The sequence below is a fragment of the Malus sylvestris genome, chromosome 4, assembly GCF_916048215.2.
Source record: "Malus sylvestris chromosome 4, drMalSylv7.2, whole genome shotgun sequence".
NCBI lineage: Eukaryota > Viridiplantae > Streptophyta > Magnoliopsida > Rosales > Rosaceae > Malus > Malus sylvestris.
The window spans coordinates 25,758,717-25,774,570 of record NC_062263.1 but is presented as its reverse complement, the minus strand read 5'-3'; the positions used below and the strand labels follow the sequence as shown (position 1 = coordinate 25,774,570).

Genomic DNA, 15,854 nt, shown 5'->3' with positions numbered 1-15,854 from the left:
TCAAATCAAGTGAAAGAATGCAATCGAGAGAGATTCCGGTCAAAGATGTTACATTCGGATCGATTAAGGTTGGAGAGAGGCGTTGGCGAACCATCCTTTATATACATTTAGAAGAGGGAAGATTCTAAAGAAAGAGGAGCAGAAATAGGCGGTGGGAAGTTAGCTTTGCCTCACAATTGACGGGCGACGTGAGGCAAACGTAACAATAAAATGGCAAAATAAACAGATATATATAGTAATGGTGTGTGATCAAAACAACTTCTGTTGCTTAAATTGGCGCATTACATACATTTGACATTTTCTCGATACGACGTATGAACAGTACCAAGTTCAGTTATACCCGACCGTTCTAATATTTTTGCGAGGGCAAGACGTGAACAAGGCAGACCAAAAATTACAATCGAATACACCAGTGTATAGTTATGAGGATACGGATTTGGGAGATGGCTGCTTCCAATATGAGCTGGAGCTCCAAAACAGAAAAACTCTTCGGGTTCCTTTTTTTTTTTTTACAGTGGATGGTTGCTTCAGAACAGCTGGAAAAACAAACTCGTTGATCCATCGCCGAATGATCTGATATCTGCGGGTTTAACCAAAGCTCTGCATAACGGGCACGTCCGCTCCCTCTCAAACCTGGAAGAAAAATAACAAGTGTGTCAGCCAGCCAGAACGCGTACCGCGAGCATAGCAGTGTAATACATGTTCATTCATTCTTTCGGAGAATTACATGGATATGATCCCATTCCGTGGAAATGGAAACAAATTTTAACAAGAAATCATCATTCTAATTTGTTTCTCAAAGATGATAAATTGGTAGCAGAGGAGAAGTAAACAAACCACTCTGATACGCAGTCCTCACAAAAGATGTGTTTACATCGCAGTAGGATAGGAGCATGCATCTTCTCCTGGCAAATAGCACATAAATCGCCAGCTGCATTGACCTGCATCAAACAACCAACAACTGAGAATTCATGAACTACAAGCTCTTCCATGAAAGTATCATAATTACCGAAATGAAACACATAAAACCTTAAAATCCCAAGGAAAAAAAGTTATGTCAGATTTTGTTCTTAATCTAACTAATTCGTAGCTGACAAATAGTAACAGGAATTAAATTCAGTGCATGATTAGTTTGAATGCCAGCATTGGCATTGGGATTGAACCCAAGAAAGAATGAAGCCAACTTTTAGTTCCAAAATATTCCATTCACAGGTTTAAAGACGTTTAGATTGTAATCATAAACTAACAACTGATGACAACAATAAAAAGGAAACCCTCAATACTCAAATTGTAACAAATAGAGCTTGCAAAGGATTGAGCTCATCAATCAGATGTTTATATTCTGGATGTGCTACACAAAGCTCCACATTAAGCATCGAGCGATAGAGTACATTAGCACATTAGTTTCGTACATATTTGGGAAGAAACTATTATCCTGCGGGAAAAGTACCGCTAACTTGCATGTAGTTTGGACCTATACAGTCCATTCAACTGCATAGCAAATTCTAGTGGCAGAACAAGAAATCCGGTTTACCTGTTCTGATGTTGCATATGCCCCATAGTGCACCTCCTTACGTGACAATGCCTTCAATGCAGCAAAGAAGGATTGTACCTAACCATAGCAAACAAGGGGAGGGGCATAAACAGTAATAACACATGAGAAACAACTCATTCTCAAAGATGTTCTTAATGAAGAAGTCAGAAAACTTGACAGATATCAAACGCATAAAACTATTACCTTCTCAACAACAGATGTGAGCTTGAAAGTCAAATATAACCCTGTCATTAGTGACGAAAAGAGACTCCCATATTCTTTGTTCAAGAAGAACCGATACCACACTGGTGTTGGCAACAAGGCACGGTACAAGAGCAGTAGATACTCAACCAGAGTAAGCATTTGACCCTATAAAAGAGGCACTTCTTCAGTCAGGAGAATTTTGGAGAAAACAAAAAGGATAAAACTGTCAATTATATGAACATAATCCCCTCATTTTTGTTCTAAAAATTAAATGAAGATGAGAGGTGATTAAATAAGCTCTCTTGAGCCAGCTCCTGGCTTATTCTTTTCCAACAAAATAATTTGCCCAAATCTAGTTTTGCTTAACTACTTATTACCTCACCTGCTTACGATAGTTTCGGCCTCTACTGTTTTTGTAGTACATTAATAGAAAACACTTCAGCACCATTGCTGCCTGCCGGACCAAGGTGTCTGAAAATAACCAATGTGAAGTAAGCATCGCAAGGCTCTAAAATTAACTAACATAAGTTTCCCATAAAAAATTTACACAGAAATAGGAAAGAAGAAGCATCTGATAACAATAACAGTTTTCTATCTGAACCCTTGATGAAGAAACACGTGTGGAGCGTTTTTTCTATTTTGCCTGACATGCACAAAGCGTTCAAATATGACATAAGGCACACAAAATTCAAGGTAAAAGTAAATGGGCGTGTTCCGCCCTTCATAGTGAATAAAAAGTATCTGCAACAACAGAAAGCTAAAAAAATATTTGTAATTGCACACCAAAAAAGTTTCACACACTACATAAAAACAATTACTTCTGAATAGTGAATCATCCCTTGTCGAAGAGATTCGAATATTTATATGAAACAAAAACTAAATGTTAACTCATCATTGCTATCATGAGAGCGCTGCCGCAGAATGCAAGTTTTTTAAAAGAGAACGGCCACGATAACAAGTTGGGAGGAAAGAGGTTCTTACCATTCACCATGATGATGAAAACAGCATGCCAGAAGGGTGGTATAACTTTAGGAGGAAGCATAATTAATGGATGCAAAAGATCGTCATTCTGGTACCACCAGTAAACACCAACCACATGCAACACGAATGCAAGAGAAATGCCTATTAGAACTGCAATTTTCCTCTCTCCCTGCAGCCACCAAAAGCATCTATTCTTAACAAACAAAAAATGACAATACAAAACACAAGAGCCTCAGCTGAAAGTTGGAAAACAAATAAGTTTATATTCCGAATACCTTCAAAGCTGTCTGTTTCTTTAATATATCATTTGACTTGAACATAACGACAGCAATCCAAATTGTAACAAAGAAACCTGTAATGATTGCAAAATGAAAAGAAGTCACTAATTTGGAAGGAAGGGAGAAATGGCCTAAAAAGGTGAGCTTTAATATGCCATATGAAGTTGCAACTAATAATCATTAGTGTACAAATGCAAGCATGCACAATTAATTCATAAGAATGAAATCAACTCCTTTTAGGTTCTCAGATATACACCAATCCTGAAAAGGCTATCACTTATGAATCCGAATGCAAACTAGGGCAGCATGAAATAGAAAATTCCCAAGAGTATCATCAACCCCATTATCACTATGAGTAAACATTTATCCTTTGCAGTACAAAAGCATAATCGACACTTGCAGAATACGTTGGCAGGACACTAACCTTGCAAATGCTGGCGGATGAAGACCACCAATAGAAGCAAGGAAAAGGGCAGGACTTGTTCAATCCCCCTAGCAGCCTGCTGAATGTCATATCTCTGGTAAGAAGAATCCCTGCCATTAGCCCCAGATCCATCACCTCCTTCTCCAGCAGCACTTTCATTTAACGATTGGGGAATTCCCTCTCCCGAACTACGATCCGTTCTGCCATCTGTCTGACCCACCTCCTCCGTTCCCAATGCTACAGAGGCCGCCCCAGCCATTGGTGGTACAGAAACATCATTTGGCGGTGCAGTAACTTCCCTCAACTGTCCAGCTACTATCCCAGGTCCTTCCCTATCATGCTCCTGTTCCCCTGCCCCAATTATCCTAATAGAAACCTCCCCATCATTGCTTGTCGTTGTCGGTGACTGATCTAGCTGACTATGACGGTGATCCCTAAACGCAGCAGCACTACGCCCGTTAATCAAAGACTCGCCTTCTTGGTGATTAGTGCGGCCGCGGAGAATACCCGAGTACTCCAACAAGGTAGAAATTGGCGCCTGAATGATATTGGAAGCCGATAACACCCCATACCGCCTATTACTACTGCTTCCCGGAGAAGCTCTAAACGAGTCCAGATTGCCACCCGACCCTTCCATTTGCCTAATTGCCCGAACCCTAACCACGGCCATCACACGATAATAAATATTAAACAAAGCAACAAAGCCACAATTCATATAAAGATTAAAAAATACAACACGAATCATTTCTTCCGTGTAAAACAAGAAATCCCAAAAGAAAACAAGACGTGTGTTGCTTATAAGCATTAACTCCAGAGAAAACTTGACGAACGCGAAACGAAGAAATTGGATAGAAAGAGAGCTAACCTGCGAAAGCGAACCGGCGAAGGAGTTGTCAGGGGAGAGATGGCATCGAACAAGCCCAAACCCTAAATCGAAACGACGGCGGAGGGAATTTCATGGGCGGCGGTGCCAAAGGCGGAATTTTGGGGATGGGGCGGAGACGATTGATGAGTAGAGGGAATCGAGGAAATGGGTAGAGAGGGGGTTAGGGTTTGGAGGAGATAAATGTAGATTAGGTTTGGGTGTGTGTGTGGTGGAATTTGGAAATGGAGAATTTTGGTGGATTTGTTTGGGTGTTTTGTGTTCTCTTTCTCGCTCGATGAGGAACAGCGCGAGAAGAGAGAAGTGGCCAATCACCCCCAACAACTAACAATGTACCCTCTCTAAACAATGAATTCGACTCTCTCTCCCCCTCTCCCCCTCTCCCCCTTTCTTTCTCTCTTGTTTTTTTTAATTTTTAATTTGGTCATTCCTTTGATTGACCAATGTCAACCAACTGCTAATCCCCCACGCCAAAAACCAAAGAGTCAATTCACTTTTTTGAAAACTAATAAGACTCGCAAAGGCATTTCAGCTAACCATCGTGTGATACATTAGTGTTAGAAATCGAACTCAGAACGTTTTATGTGCAAGGTTCTAAAAGACGTTAAGTGCTAGTTGGGCGGTGGATTGGGGCCTAGCTTCTAGGCAGCTAAGCGGAGCCTAGACGAGCGCCTAGGCGGACTAGACGGATTTAAGTAAATCAATTATATTTCGTGTAAATAAGTGTCTATTTATATTTTAAATATATATAATTTCATCATAAACTACAAAATAGAATGACATATATATTATAAAGTATTGGAACATAACAAAAATATGGGGAATAAGAATATAATGTGTGTTCATTTAAGTATGCAACAAGTCTCTTACAATTTATAGGAAAAAAAATAAAATGCAAAATGAAAGTTATCTATATTTTGTCAAAATGAGTCACAACCTAAGCAGGTATAGGCGGGCTAGGCAGACGCCTCAGTAGGTTTATGTGTCATTTCTTAAACGCCTAGGCTTTAATCGGAGCAGTGGTCAGCCGCCTAGCGCCACTAGGCGGGAATTTTTAGAACAATGGCTATGTGAAATACGGGCCTGAAATTCGTCTTAACCACCGAATCACTCCTTCTAGTAACATTGTAAAATAAAATATTTCAAGTTCAACTCACGTAAATAAAAATTTCACTTTGTAATTATTGTAGATGATTGATCGTGAGCCCAAATACTCATAGTAAAATATTGTTTAAAAAAAAGCAGTAGAATATCATTACATAAGAAAATTCACCATTAAAGATCAATTTTGCTAAAACGAATTAAATTGCATGTCTTTGGTTTATCAAATAAACTCGAGCAAAAGAATATTTATTAAATAAAAGGAAAGTTCACCGTAAGAATAAGAATCTTAATTGTTATCAAGCTTGTCGATTTGTTCGATAAGTGTGGAGTACTAGATGATCTCAGCTTATATTCAATGACGACGTGTGAATCAATAATTTGTTAACAGATAAATGCACCTAATTATTCACAAAAAGAAGTAATTCATATGAGATTATAAAGTAGTTTCAATTCTAACAAGTGGTGATGATATTAGTTGAAGAGAAAAATTTTGTTCTTTTTTACTTTAGTTGAGTAGGTAAATTATATCCATTAACAAGTGGCGGTGATCTTAGTTGGTGTGATATAGACTCTAGTAATATTGTACAATAGAAAGTTTCAAGTTCAACTCACATAAATAACGAGTTTGATATCTAATAATTATATATAACTAATTGCGAGCCCAAATTCCTCATTCAGAGGAAAATGTCCTTCCAACAAAAACAAAAGGGTAGAATACCGTTTTTAAAACAACAACAAAAATCACCATTAAAGATCATATTTGCTAAAAAATCAATTAAATTGCATATCGTTGGTTATTTATATATATCAAATAAATTGAAGGTTCATCATAAAAATCTTTATTGTTACCAAACTTGTCCATTTGTTTTGGTATGTGTGCATCACGAGATGATTTCCGTTTATAAAAAATTTTGGAATAAAATGTAATTTAAAATATGAACAATTCTAATTATGACATGTCCATCATTGATTTGTTAATCACATGAGTTGATCATGCGGAAGCAGAAGATGTTCTTCATTTTCATATCTTTTATTTATATGGTCTGAATTTTGTGCGCGTTTTGTGGCTGATGATTCAATCCGCTTGCTGTCATGGGAGGCTTCCAAGACCCATCAACGTTAACCTTCAGAAACAAGCTAAGCCAGGAGGAGGCTCCCATGTCTCCAATGGAGTTGTTAGGGTTGACAGATGCTCTGTGGATTTCGCCGGTATCAAAGAGGAGAGCCAAACCACAGTGGCAGTGGGGCAGTCTAGGGGCACAATATGGGACTGATGGGCGGTTGACGGCGGCCGAGGTTAGTCTTAGTTGGCAGCGCCATTGACAATGCACGCCATAGAAAATAAATCACCTTGGCCACTGCCTACATCTTCTGTAAAGCTTTCCAGGTCGATGCATCGGGGCACGTGACGTATGAGCACTGTACGAGCAGTTGGGATTGTTGCTGCGTGGAGCCAATGGTAGCCACTCCGGACCGTGTACATCCCTTTAGTTCTCTAAGCCCTTGAACAGTAAGTTTGGGGACTCATTAAAAAAATATATAGTTGTTATTGGGCCTAATGATATATGAGAGAGCACTAGGCTACTTGAGAATGAGAAAGACCAAGATATTGGGCCTACAAGTCAGCCCAAAGACCTCACTACCTCGATAATGAAGATGACTGCCGTCGAACAACTGCTCTGAGCCTTATATTGTTTGCCGGCAAGAAGGAGTGCATAACTTAAAGTACTGTCCGACCACTCAAGGCAGTTGGTAATCCAAACAAATTTTCCGCTCTAACAAAGCTCCAAGGGTAAGTTTGCCCAGACATTAACTCAGGGCCACGCGTTGGCCATCGATGAGAACAAAAGTCTTTGAAGATGACATAAATGCTGTCAAAGCCTAATGCTCCACTAAAGTGCTTTTTAACCACTCTTTAGAAGAGTGAAATTACATTACTTTATTTAGAGAGCTATTGCAATCCATATTAGATATACATATCAGACCACTGCAGTGGACGTACCCCATTTCTTAAGGTGAACCGCTTAAAAGTTAAATCTTGTTGTCAATTATCTAGCTTTATAGTCTCAAGCCCATAAAAAATTAAGCATACTGATCATTGCTGATCTCCCCATTTTGAGTAGGCACTTGTCCAACCTTTCCTGCCAATACAATGACATCATTTTCTTCCCTAAACCAGGTGTACTTTGGGCCAGTGAACTCCACGTCAAAGAGATTATTAGCATCGACAAAATCTCTTAAAAATCTTCTTCTGTTTGGGCTCCATGGGGAGCCCCATCCTTCTCATAATACCACTCATTTCATCGAAATCAACCAGACATATCCAAGGACAAGTGATATCGTTGCCAAAATCTCGACTTTTCTTGACGCCACAAGTACCGGTGGCCATAAACAAAGACCACCTCCAAACGCATCTACTTTGCCTGACTTCCCAGCCAACAGTCGTCCCGCAATTATACGAGCTTTGTGCGCTGTCATTCGGCCAACAGGGATGCCATGGGCCTGTATCCAAAAGGTGGCCTCGCAGGGAACAATTTCCTGCAGTGAGCACTGCTCTGGCCAGTGGCCATGGTTGCAGCGATAACACATCTTCAAGAACAAATCATGTTCCACGTACGATTGCGCAATCTTCAGCCGAGCCACCCTCTTTGGAGGGCAAGTTCAACACCACGTAAGAGTGGGTCCTTCTCAGCAATGTGGAACCCACCAGGCTAACCCGACAGCGAGTATCATGTGGATTGAGGGGGCTTTCACTTCGTACTGGTATGATATGAGGTTGGTCTTACTAATTAGGCACTCAATTGATGAACTGATAAAGTTAGTCTATGTTCAATCTCACCATGTGCTCAACACTCGTAGTAGAAGATCGTGCTAACTTTGGTGCAATATACATCAACTTTAATAAAAACATTTTCATTAAAAGTGCTTTTGGTCATTTTAAAAACACCTTCGAACGACCTAAAAATATATTATCAGTTGTATGCCAGAATCTTCGCAATTGATGTCCAAAATAAATGAATGGACACCTGAGGAACGTGGCCCCATTAGAACAACATACAACAAAGTGGCCTTTCTTTCTTTCTTTCCTTCCTTCTTTTTTTCTTTCATTATCACATTCACACACACATATATCGTTGGTAGCAGCAAGACGACGTCGGCGCATCACGTGGAGGTAACCTACGCTTGGCTCCAAGCAACCAATAGCATGTGCCATGTGGTGGTCCCTACGGGATTTGTCCGTTATAACCTTCTAACTAACACAGATTTTTCAGTATGACCGTCACACAGGATGGTATATCATATGTCACTATATAAATGGTGGGATATGTGTATTAAAAAGTTAATAACTTAAAAAATAAAATTTTCCACCACTTACTTAAAAACACGTGATGTACCATTCATATTCACGTTACAACTAAAAAATTTCTCCTAACTATGACTCTTGGTGCAAAATCGCATAGGGGCTATTTAGTCAATTCAACGTTCCTTACATCCCACTATTCCATTTTCCGACTAGACCTTTGTCACGCGCCTTTTGTTCGTCGGGTCCAGTCGGGTCGGGTCCCCATTAGGATATTGCGTGGTTGTGTCATCTGTGTGTCATCATGTGCGCGAGCTGCGTACTTTAGCATTTGGTGGACCGTGTAAGTGTGGGCCCACTTCATCATTACGGAAATGAGTCAAATCATATGAGCTGGCTCCGCCATAACAGAAGGATCCCACAAACGATCCGGAGGGGATATGGGTTCCACAAACCATATATAGAACTTTTTATTTTGCACTTTTTGGAAGTAAAATTACCTTTTTTTTTTCTTTTTTTTTTTGTGTTTAAATTTTAATGCGAATTCAAACTTGAATGTGTAAAAGAGCACATTTTTTCTGATCAATGTCATGTCTAACGACTAACGCTGTATACTTGTATGATTTCAAGCTACTTTCTGTGTGTTTTGAATTACTTTTAAAATAATTGAAATCGTATTTAATGAAAGTGTTTTTAAAACTAATCTTTAATAAAATTGCAGGCGAATCTTAAAATAACACTTGAAGTGCCTCCTAAGAACATTTTGACCAAAAAAGTTTTCAGTAATTTTAAAAACATTTCCAAACGAACCATTTATTTGTTGATACAAACCGAGCGACAAGCAATTGATTTTGAATCCCTCAGTCAACCTCAATAAGGCTCACAAATTAATTGTCCTATTTCTTTTGCGTTTGACGATCACAATTTTTTTTCTTTTTATATACCATAAAGAATGACGGTCGAGACTTTCAGTGCAATAGTGAATTCTCGTAATCAATTGAATACAAGCACCTTATAATTGTCTATTTTAAGTTAAGAAGACAATATTTCAATTGAATTCAACCATGGGCGATGCTCATTAAGGCATCTCAAATGCATGAACTTGATCATTGTAATTTAGTAAAATATCCAAATTGGGTTACATTGTTTTCCCTATTTTGTTATGTTTTAGTTTTGTAAAACACGCTTAAATGCTTTTTATTGACAAATGGAAATATGGGGTCAACCGGTCAACACCAAATTGGTGGCTTTCATTCTTAAAAAAAAAAAAAAAAACACTTAAATGCTTTTTGTTGACAAATGGAAATTTGGGTCAACGCCAAATTGATGGCTTTCACACCAAATTAGGAGATTAATGTTCGCTAAATAAGATCACACTTCAAAAAAGTAGAAGATAAAAAGATCTAAAATTTTCACAAGCCTAAAAATCAACAAGTAACACCATTACACAATAGACACACGGTTGGTCATAAGACCGATTTTTAACGTTGGTGAATCACACAATGTGATCAAAAGAGATTAAAATGCTTATGTTAATTTTCCCAACCTTTTAAAAAAAAAAAAAAAAAAAAAAAGTAACAACATCACCGAACTTAAAGGGTGCGTTTGGTACGCAGACGGGACGGAACGGGACGGGACGGGACGGGACGGGACGGAACGGGACGGGACGGAACGAAGGTGTAATTTTTGAAAAAGGCATGGGGTATATTTGTCTTAAAATGGTAAAACATTGTGTTCCACAGACGTGGAACAAACCCGTTCCAGGGGGTGGAGGTGGGACGCAAAAACACCCAAAATCTGTCCCGTGGAACAGCCCGTTCCACCCATTTTTGGCGCACCAAACGCGGGACGGAACGCCTCGTCCCGTTCCGTCCCGTCCCGTCCCACGTACCAAACGCACCCAAAGAGAACGTTTTAACTTTTCAAAACACAACCTAAAATTGCAAAGTTTTGGAGCACTATTTTGAAATTTCTGCAAAATAGGTCACGAGCCTCTCTGTGCAAATTTATGGATTTTAATAGCAAACATGCTCTGTACGACTGTGTGGTTCAATCAGTTTAGTTTGGCTCCTTTCTCTTCTTATAATTAAGGCGCTTTTTATATCTTTTTCCTCCTTCTTTGACTTAAATGTGGGTTCATATTGTTGTTTTCTAATGCACTACGTGCCTCAGCACTAGGCAATCACAAACAAAGCAACAAATAGACAGATTGACACGCTAAGAAATGTAAGACCATGTCGGTCAATAAGGCGAAATTTTGAGCGTAACAGTCGCACCGTCAAGTCGTATTATATATTTACATGTTATAAGAACAAGTCTACTAAGTGGTGAAAAGTAAGAGCAAAGGCAACAATAATGCCCTATGGCTCTAAAATCATCTCCACCAGTCCAACAAAGCAAGGGTAAGTGGTGGACCAACCAATGCCTACCCAAAAGTTCGTGCATCTTAGGTCCGGCCTTGTGCCAGCGGCAAACTAATGTCAGTCACGATTTATTTATTTATTTTTTCTGTCAGGCGCATATAACACTTGCACGAAGGAGAGTGGCGCCGATAATGTTGATATATTATAAAGAAATAAACTCAAGCATATTATCCGATATCTATTCATTGTATCCCTAAACCCCATATGCTAAACGTCTAATCGAACAAACAATATGTTATGCAAAATAGTTAAACACGCATGACAGTACTTATTAGATGAAAGTACTGCCATAGCGGTGTCCCAATTGTAGGAAAATTCTTTTTATGGTGTGACACAAGTGAATTTGTAAAAGTCATTTTGTCAAATAGTGAAACAAAAAGGTTAATAGTATCAACCCAAAAAAGAAAGAAGCAAAAGGGAGAAGATTAGGTGGGGTTTAATGTTAAAAGTTAAAACACACCTGTAAATGACAATAAAAAATACTTAGCATATATAATACATATTACAAATTAATTAATTAAAAAAATAAGTAAAAAACTATCAATTTCTTGCTTTTTTTTTCCAATTTCCCACACTCATTCTCTGTCTTTTTGTTTCGCTTCACTCCCAACCAGTACATCTCCTCGCTGGCCATCTCCAATCTCAAGCAGCTTATCTCGTATATTTCTTCCCCATTAGATTTTCTTCTATATTTTCGGGATTTTAATCTGCAAATTAATGGTGCCGTAGCTTATCTTCCACAACCATTAATCCCAAAATTTCCGCTCAAGAAACAAGATGTACTGATTACCCGGGAATCGGTTTCCTTCCTTCTTCTCTCCGATCCCCGAATCGGATTCTGCAGTCGTGAAACCGCAGCCGAATCTTTCTCTGTGTTTTCCTGTCGGATTTGGTCAAAATGCAGGCGTTTTCAGAACCCCGTTAAAGCTCTGATTCTTTCGCCACCTAATTGTGTCTCGGGGTTGTTGGGAAGCCATTTACTGCTGTGATCTTTTTTGGCGAGAGAATTCAATGGCGAGATTCTTGAAGAGCGTCGGGTTCTCACGTGCCTTCTGGTTGCGAATTCTTTTGAGGGATTTGTATTTCCTCGTGGGTTTTTGAGGTGCATGCTCTTTTTACACTCAGCTGTCGAGAAACCCAGAAAGCTCCGCCGCAAACCGACGCAAATACGTCAAGATTTAGGGCTTTGCGCTGAAACCCAGAAAAGCTCCGCCGCAAAGATCAGGTATTTAGCTGCCCCTGTTAAAATCTCCACCTGGGTTCTTGATCTTTGTACTGAATCTACTGTTTTCTTTCTCCTTTTATTGGTCTGAATTACGATAGTGTGATAATCTCACTGCTCAAATTTGACCGTTTGAAGAAGAAAGAGGGGAGAGATTCTCGGGTCGCTTTCAATTTCTATTTATTTCGTTCTTATTAAATGGGTTTATTGCGAAGAATCGGGGTTTTTATTTCTTCGAGCTGAAAAGATTCGAAGGCCAAGCCCTTTGAGTCTCTGAGAGATCTTCTTTTACAAGGATTCCAAAGGGAAAAGCAAAATCTGAAGAATTGCAACGGTTGAAACCTTCAAAGTCGCTTTATAAAAAACACATTATCTGAGCCTGACAAATCATTCTTTCCTTTATCAAGTATCCGGTGTTTCTATTAGTTGGAGAGATATAATGGATTTACAAGTCGAAAACCAGAGGTTTTGAAGCTTGAATTTGCAGAATTTTTTGCACATTCTCAGTTATCGTTCTTTGGATCCGAAGTGTTATAAATAGGAAGTCTTCTGGGTGCATATTGTCATCCGGGAATTGGGTTTCTACCAAATTGGATTTGAGTGGCACTGTGCTGATTTTTAAAGTTTCGAAGCATTGATGGGGCTTCTTTGCCGAAGTCTCTTGATGCTGTTTTTTGTGATATGTTTCTCCCGGCTGCCTGATGTGTCTGCACAATCCTCAAGAGGCTCAGCACGCGGTCTTGATGCGCTTCTGCAAGATTATGCCTACAGGGCTTTTGTTCATCCCAAGACTGGTGTTATATTTGATGGTAGTGTTCCCTCAAATTTGACTGGAATTCAGATTGCAGCAATGAGGCTCAGGAGTGGTAGCTTGTACAGAAAAGGTTTTGACATGTACAAAGAGTTTGAGATCCCCGAGGGTGTCACTGAGAGTCCGTATGTGGAGAGGCTTGTTTTGGTGTACCAAAACTTGGGCAATTGGTCAATGTTGTATTACCCGTTACCTGGTTACTCTTACTTAGCTCCAGTACTCGGTCTTCTTGCTTATGATGCTGGCAACCTATCAGCGAAAAATCTGCCCGAATTGGATATCAGGGCATCTGGTGATCCCATAATGATCGAATTCCAGGATGTGAAACCGGCCCCTGCAGGGACAATGGCAAAGTGTGTTTCGTTTGATTTGGACGGTTCAGTCAATTTCAGCAATGTGGAATCAGGCAATATGTGCTCAACAGTCCAACAGGGGCACTTCTCTATAGCGGTCGAGTCCACTGCTCCTTCTCCAACACCAGTCTCTCCAAGTCCTACCCCTCCAATGCCTAGTGGTAAACGAAAGAAGAAGAGTAATACGAAAGTGTGGATAATTGTTGGGTCTGTGGTGGGTGGATTAGCATTGTTGGCATTGTTGTCGTTCTTAGTACTATGGGCAAAAAAGTACAGGGAAAGGAAGAATTTACAACGGATGGAGAAGGCAGCAGATGTAGGAGAAGCCTTGCAAATGACCTCAGTCGGAGATGCAAAGGCACCTGCAGCAACATTCACGCGAACGCAACCAACCATCGAGACTGAATACGTTCCTTGATTCCTCCCACCATTTTGTACAAGCTTCCAGTTCTTTCCGACCACCATTCAACAATTAAAGTTCAATTCGTGCATTCAGAAATTCGTCCAGTCACACCTTTTTATGGTGGTGCCTCCTTCATCTGCGCTCTACGCTTTGCTCTTCTTTGGTAGATTCTTTGTGTCACTGTGGGTAATCCAGGATTTTTTTGTGTAAATCTGTTGTCACTCACTGATAGTTTACTACGATTCATTGTTGGTGTGAAACCGTGAAATTTAGCCGAAAAGTGATTCCTATATGTCATGAATTTAGTTGTTTCATTGAGAAGAAATCATAAGTTTCATTTGCACATCCTCTTGTTTTCTCTACTGTCTCATCTTTCTAGCATTCCTTCCTTCCAACATGTTGGCAATTTGTAAGAACTTGATTCTGTCTCGCAAGTTTTGGGTAACTAGTTTATGAGCTGTGTGAATTGGGATTTGACTTGGAGCAAAAGTTACGGTAGCTTTTCTGATATCTGAGTAAATTCTTTTGGATGATGCTTCCACTTTCCAGGCAATTAGGGATTTGATGTGGATGTAACATTTTAACCATTAGATGTGACCGGTTCAGCAATCCCCTCCGATAGTACGTCTTACCTACACTCTCGGCACACCAAGTTGCATATAAAATAAATAACGTCATATTATGTGTTTCTGCGCTTTAAAATGACATTGCATTATCGGTTTGGGATGTGGGTAAGTTGCAATCAATCGTTTTCTGCTCCTTTTTACTGTGAGATTATATCTTTTGATTATCCTATGAGATTGCAGATGGCTGCGGAATCCTTACTTTATTTTCTGCCATGACTAATGACTAAACGCACCGTCCAATAATTTTGTAGTTTTGTCATTTTCTTTGTTCAGTGCTGTCAGCTGTAGCTTTGTCTTTGCTCTCCTCCACCTGCCATTATTTTCAATAAACATACAAATAAAAGACTATTATATTTATTTATTTATTTATTTTCCCAGAGAAATATTAAATAATGTAGTATACAGTTTACTTTATTTTTTATATGAATTTCAGGTCCAAAGTTTTGTGTATTAATTGGAATTCTATATTCTTTGGCTCCTCTTTTTGTTTTAAATGAGGGTTTTAATAAAAATAAAATAATAATTAACAAAAGTTTTACTAAATAAAAGTTTCAAAAAACAATAAACAATAAGAGAGCAGTAAACAAAGAATAATGGCACCCAACACCAACAGCTCAAATTGCAAGAGTGGGTGTCAAGGAAGCAAGCTCCAAACTCCAAAACAAGTAGCACCAATCCTTTCCTTCCACCTCCTCATTTCATAATTCAGATCCTATGATGGATGAATTTTTTTTTTTTTTCAACTAGAAACTTTTATTAATTAAAAAAAACGATTACATGAAATAGAAAGCTCAAACGCAGTCCAAATACAAACATAGCTCATAAGAAAATACAACAAAAAAGGTAAAAAAGAATGAGCCCACAACAACAAAAATCTTAAATTTGAAAGACTGATGTCTCCATCACATCAGCTCTTTTAAATAATAAGAGAGCAATAAAAATAGGAAATTGTTATTAGCATTCCAAAAATCTCATTTGGTACTCTATACTTTTTATAATTAGAAAGAAAAATACACTTATGTTATGATGAGTGTAGAATAAGACTTTTAAAGTGCTAATAACAATTCCCTAAAAATAAAATAACAATTGAAAAAAGTTGAAAAGAAATAAATAAATAATAAGAGAAATAAACAAAAAATAATGGCACCCAACACCGACACCAACACCTCAAATGCAAGAGTGAGTGCCAAGGAATCAAGCTCCAAACACCAAGACAAGGTAGCACCAATCATTTTCTTCCACCTCGTTTCATATCATGTAAGGGATGACTATATGATCAGTTGCTCACTCATTGATGATAACACCGT

The 15,854-nt window shown here is 38.9% G+C and overlaps 2 protein-coding genes across 2 annotated transcripts; one reads left to right on the top strand and one right to left on the bottom strand.

Moving 5' to 3' along the window:
* Positions 1-211: 211 nt before the first annotated feature.
* Positions 212-4,693, bottom strand: LOC126619545 (uncharacterized). The gene is made up of 9 exons (XM_050287950.1): positions 4,287-4,693; positions 3,422-4,077; positions 2,995-3,071; positions 2,720-2,888; positions 2,121-2,209; positions 1,739-1,903; positions 1,535-1,612; positions 838-941; positions 212-633 (listed from the first exon to the last, which is right to left on the bottom strand). The coding sequence occupies exons 2-9, from the start codon at positions 4,056-4,058 to the stop codon at positions 528-530; spliced, it is 1,425 nt and encodes a 474-aa protein (XP_050143907.1). The 5' UTR covers positions 4,059-4,077; positions 4,287-4,693; the 3' UTR covers positions 212-527.
* Positions 4,694-11,701: 7,008 nt separating this feature from the next.
* On the top strand, positions 11,702-14,264 carry LOC126620127 (uncharacterized). The gene is made up of 2 exons (XM_050288608.1): positions 11,702-12,357; positions 12,456-14,264. Exon 2 carries the CDS (start codon positions 12,992-12,994, stop codon positions 13,934-13,936), a length of 945 nt encoding a protein of 314 aa, XP_050144565.1. The 5' UTR covers positions 11,702-12,357; positions 12,456-12,991; the 3' UTR covers positions 13,937-14,264.
* The last annotated feature ends 1,590 nt before the right edge of the window (positions 14,265-15,854 follow it).

Bases quoted from the DNA above. Each gene is read 5' to 3' on its own strand.
- LOC126619545 (XM_050287950.1), bottom strand. From the start codon at position 4,058: ATGGAAGGGTCGGGTGGCAATCTGGACTCGTTTAGAGCTTCTCCGGGA. The intron at 2,210-2,719 runs GTAAGAACCTCT...GGTTATTTTCAG, and splicing joins TTTCATCATCATGGTGAATG to ACACCTTGGTCCGGCAGGCA. The intron at 1,613-1,738 runs GTAATAGTTTTA...TGCTATGGTTAG, and splicing joins TCACATCTGTTGTTGAGAAG to GTACAATCCTTCTTTGCTGC.
- LOC126620127 (XM_050288608.1), top strand. From the start codon at position 12,992: ATGGGGCTTCTTTGCCGAAGTCTCTTGATGCTGTTTTTTGTGATATGT.